At 36.1% G+C, this 4,068-nt stretch overlaps 1 protein-coding gene across 1 annotated transcript; it reads left to right on the top strand.

The window, feature by feature from the left end:
- Positions 1-1,848: 1,848 nt before the first annotated feature.
- LOC150034815 (uncharacterized) lies at positions 1,849-4,064 on the top strand (the record flags this gene model as incomplete). Its single annotated transcript, XM_090316853.1, has 1 exon — positions 1,849-4,064. A coding segment is annotated over exon 1 (2,052 nt), but the record flags the coding sequence as incomplete, so codon positions are not given.
- Positions 4,065-4,068: the final 4 nt, after the last annotated feature.

The following is a 4,068-nucleotide window of genomic DNA, read 5'->3' as shown; positions in this document are numbered from 1 at the left end:
TCCCACACCTTCTAGAAATATATGTGTGCTTAAAAGACCATAAATAAATTGTAATCTATAGTTTATTATAAATATATGTAAATTTATTGAATAAAAAAATTTCAAAATAAAAACAATCATCGTAGAAAAATCATTTATGTAAAAAAAATTGCAACAGAAAATTCACCCCAAATATCTAAAATGCAGACGTACAACTAAACTTAGCGCCTCAAGTAACCTTTATTTACTTTGTTACCATGACAAACGAAACAAGATAGTAATATTCAATTTTAACATTACACATGGAAAAAATTAATTCCCATGGTTACTTTAATATAGACAGGACAATAATAAACAAATCAACATGACACATGAAAAAAAAATTATTTCACATTGTTATGTTTCATTGAATCATTAAATACAATTGACAAAATTCAACCATTATTAAATTGTATAAACTAATTTTAAAGAATATTGTTAATAGAAAAATGGCTTACATGTTATTTTGATTTTTTTAGTTCAACCATACCTGCAAATTTTGTAAATTTCCAGAGGTTGAAAAAACACTATTAATCTCAAAATTTTATGAAAATAATATTTGTCTTTTTTCTTTTTTTCTTTTTTACATGTGAGATAAAAAAATCAAATATTTGACCTCGAGATCGATAATACAAGCTTTATACTAGTTAAATTACGCTCATTTTGACAATAATATTTTTATCAATAAACTTTAATCGGTAAGGATCTAATCATTGTATTTTCAATTTTTGTAACAATTCAGTCCCTAACTTTAGTATATAATAATTTAATTATTGTACTTTCAAATTTGTTACAATATAATCCATTTTTTTAACTAATATTATCAAAATGAAATGTCAATTTTTTTTATCATTTAATAATGTATACGTTGTATAACTAAAATACTTATCATGTATACTTTGTATAACTTATAAACACATCATTCCTAGTTTTCATGTTAGGAAACTAAATCATTATAAATTTTAATATATAAAAATTAAATCCTTACAAACTAAATGTATAGATTAAATTGTTACAAAGTTAAAAACATACCTATTATATTATTAACCGAATTGGACACGACTCACTTGATATAAAGCTTATATATCGTCGACTGCAAAGTAGAGACGTACATGGGTTGTGTTGTGGATTTTTTTTTCGGATCAATCTAAAAATTCGGATTGGTTGGGTTAACAACCCAAAAGAACCAAACAGACCCAAAATTTGGGTGAGAGTCGAGTCGAGTCATTAGATTATTGTTTTTTTTCCTTACATATTTAAAATACTTAAATTTATCCACACTAATAACTAAAATCTCACAAATCTCAAATGTTAAATATCTTATCCACGATATCTATGATAAATTTTAAACTAAAATAATATTTTAAAAATAAAATATTAAAAATTCATAAAATCACTAATTTTAAAAGAAATATATATATATATATATTATTAAGTCTGATTGGATAAAAAAAAATTATTCAACTTAAGACCGAATCCAATTCGAACAAAATAGAAAAAAATTAATCCCATCTGAAAACAAAACTAATCTAACTCAATAATTATAATTTCGATTAGATAGTCTAGTTTATTTGAGTTTCCGATCATTTGAACACTCCTACGTCGGAGACCAAAATTTGATATGTAATTCACATATTGATAAAAAAAAAATGTAAAAGAAATAAATTAATATTTACAAATCAAAATTCACTAAATTGGCACTCGATCAAAAGTGTAGGGATGAAAAATGATTTTTAACCATTTTTTAATATATCCATTAAAAAAAAGAAAAAAGAAAAAAAGGAAAACTCGTTTTAAGAATTTATTATTCTTCATGCTCTCTTCCATGGCAGCTGTCGCTGGGTCTGAGCAGGAGGGGCTCTGAAACAAAGCTCTCATCCTTTCTTCTTCCCTGAAAACTCCTCCTTCCCCCTTTCCCCTTTTTCCCTTCATATATTCATCTTCTTCCTCAAACCCTAAACCCTTCCATTTCTACTCACGGAGAAGCACCAACAATGCTTCTTAACCCCCTCTTCCTCCTCTTCTTTTTCTTCTTAATCTTCCTCTCAAACCCTTCTCTTCTCTCCTTCTCTCTAACACAAGAAGGTCTCTATCTTCACACCATCAAGCTCTCTCTCGACGACCCAGATTCCTCTCTCCGCTCATGGAACGACCGCGACGACACTCCCTGTTCCTGGTTTGGCGTCTCTTGCGACCCTCAAACCAACTCCGTCCACTCTCTCGACCTCTCTAACACCAACATCGCCGGCCCATTTCCTTCCCTCCTTTGCCGTCTCCAGAATCTCTCATTCCTCTCCCTTTACAACAATTCCATCAACATGTCCCTTCCCTCTGCTATTTCCGACTGTACCAGTCTCCACTATCTCGACCTCTCCCAGAATCTCCTCACCGGCGCGCTTCCGAGCTCGATTTCTGATCTCCCCAACCTTCGTTACTTGGATTTGACAGGGAATAACTTCTCCGGCGACATTCCGGAGAGTTTCGCCCGGTTTCGGAAGTTGGAAGTTCTGTCTCTTGTTTATAATCTTCTCGATGGGCCTATGCCGGCGTTTCTCGGCAACATTACGTCGTTGAAGATGTTGAACCTGTCTTATAACCCGTTTGTGCCGAGCCGGATCCCATCGGAGTTTGGGAATTTGACGAATCTTGAGGTGCTCTGGTTGACTCAGTGTAATTTGGTTGGGCAAATTCCGGAGTCTCTTGGTCGGTTGAAGCGGCTTACTGACTTGGACTTGGCGTTGAATAATCTTGATGGGCCGATTCCGAAGTCGCTAATGGAGTTGAGTAGTGTGGTTCAGATTGAGTTGTATAATAACTCGTTAACGGGTGAGTTGCCTTCTGGGTTTTCGAATCTGACTTCATTACGACTGTTTGACGCTTCGATGAATGGTTTGACTGGGGTGATTCCGAATGAGTTGTGTCAATTGCCGCTTGAGAGTCTCAATCTCTATGAGAACAAGTTTGAAGGGAAGTTACCGGAAAGCATTGCCAACTCGCCGGGTTTGTACGAACTCAGACTGTTCAGTAACCGGCTCACTGGCGAGTTACCGCGAAATCTTGGAAAGAACTCGCCGATGAGATGGATGGATGTTTCTAACAACCAGTTTTCGGGTGAAATCCCGGGGAATTTGTGTGAGAAGGGAGAGTTAGAGGAGCTTCTCATGATCAACAACCAGTTTTCCGGCGAGATCCCGGCGAGTTTGGGTTCGTGCGAGAGTCTTACGAGGGTGCGATTGGGTTATAATCAGTTTTCCGGCGAGGTACCGGCGGGATTTTGGGGGCTCCCACATGTGTATCTGTTAGAACTGGTGAGTAACTCGCTTTCTGGGAAGATTTCTGATGCCATTGCCACTGCTAAGAACCTTTCGATTTTCATTATCTCTAAGAACAACTTTACTGGCACGTTACCGGCGGAGATCGGACGGCTGGAAAATCTTGTGAAGTTGCTAGCGACGGATAACAAACTTACTGGATCATTACCAGGGAGTCTTGTGAATCTTAGGCATCTTTCGAGTTTAGATCTTCGGAATAATGAACTCTCTGGGGAACTTCCCAGTGGAATCAAATCGTGGAAGAATCTCAACGAACTCAATTTAGCAAACAATGGATTCACCGGCGAAATCCCTGAAGAAATCGGAAACTTGCCTGTTCTTAATTACCTTGATCTGTCTGGAAATCTGTTTTCTGGGGATATCCCTCTTGGGTTACAGAATTTGAAACTCAATCTTCTCAATTTATCTAACAATCGCTTGTCAGGTGAGCTTCCTCCATTTTTAGCTAAGGAAATCTACAGAAATAGCTTTTTGGGGAATCCAGATTTGTGTGGACATTTTGAAAGTTTGTGCAACAGCAAAGGTGAAGCTAAAAGCCAAGGCTCTCTCTGGTTGTTGCGATCCATCTTTGTTCTTGCCGCTATTGTGTTTATCGTCGGTGTCATCTGGTTTTACCTCAAATACAGGAAGTTTAAGATGGCAAAGAAAGAAATGGAGAAGAGCAAATGGACATTGATGTCCTTCCACAAGTTGGATTTCAGTGAATACGAGATCTTGG

The sequence above is a fragment of the Benincasa hispida genome, chromosome 8 (assembly GCF_027475165.1).
Source record: "Benincasa hispida cultivar pf3 chromosome 8, pf3_genome.v1.1, whole genome shotgun sequence".
Lineage (NCBI taxonomy): Eukaryota > Viridiplantae > Streptophyta > Magnoliopsida > Cucurbitales > Cucurbitaceae > Benincasa > Benincasa hispida.
The sequence above is the reverse complement of the archived record's forward strand: the minus strand, read 5'-3'. Positions and strand labels throughout refer to the sequence as shown.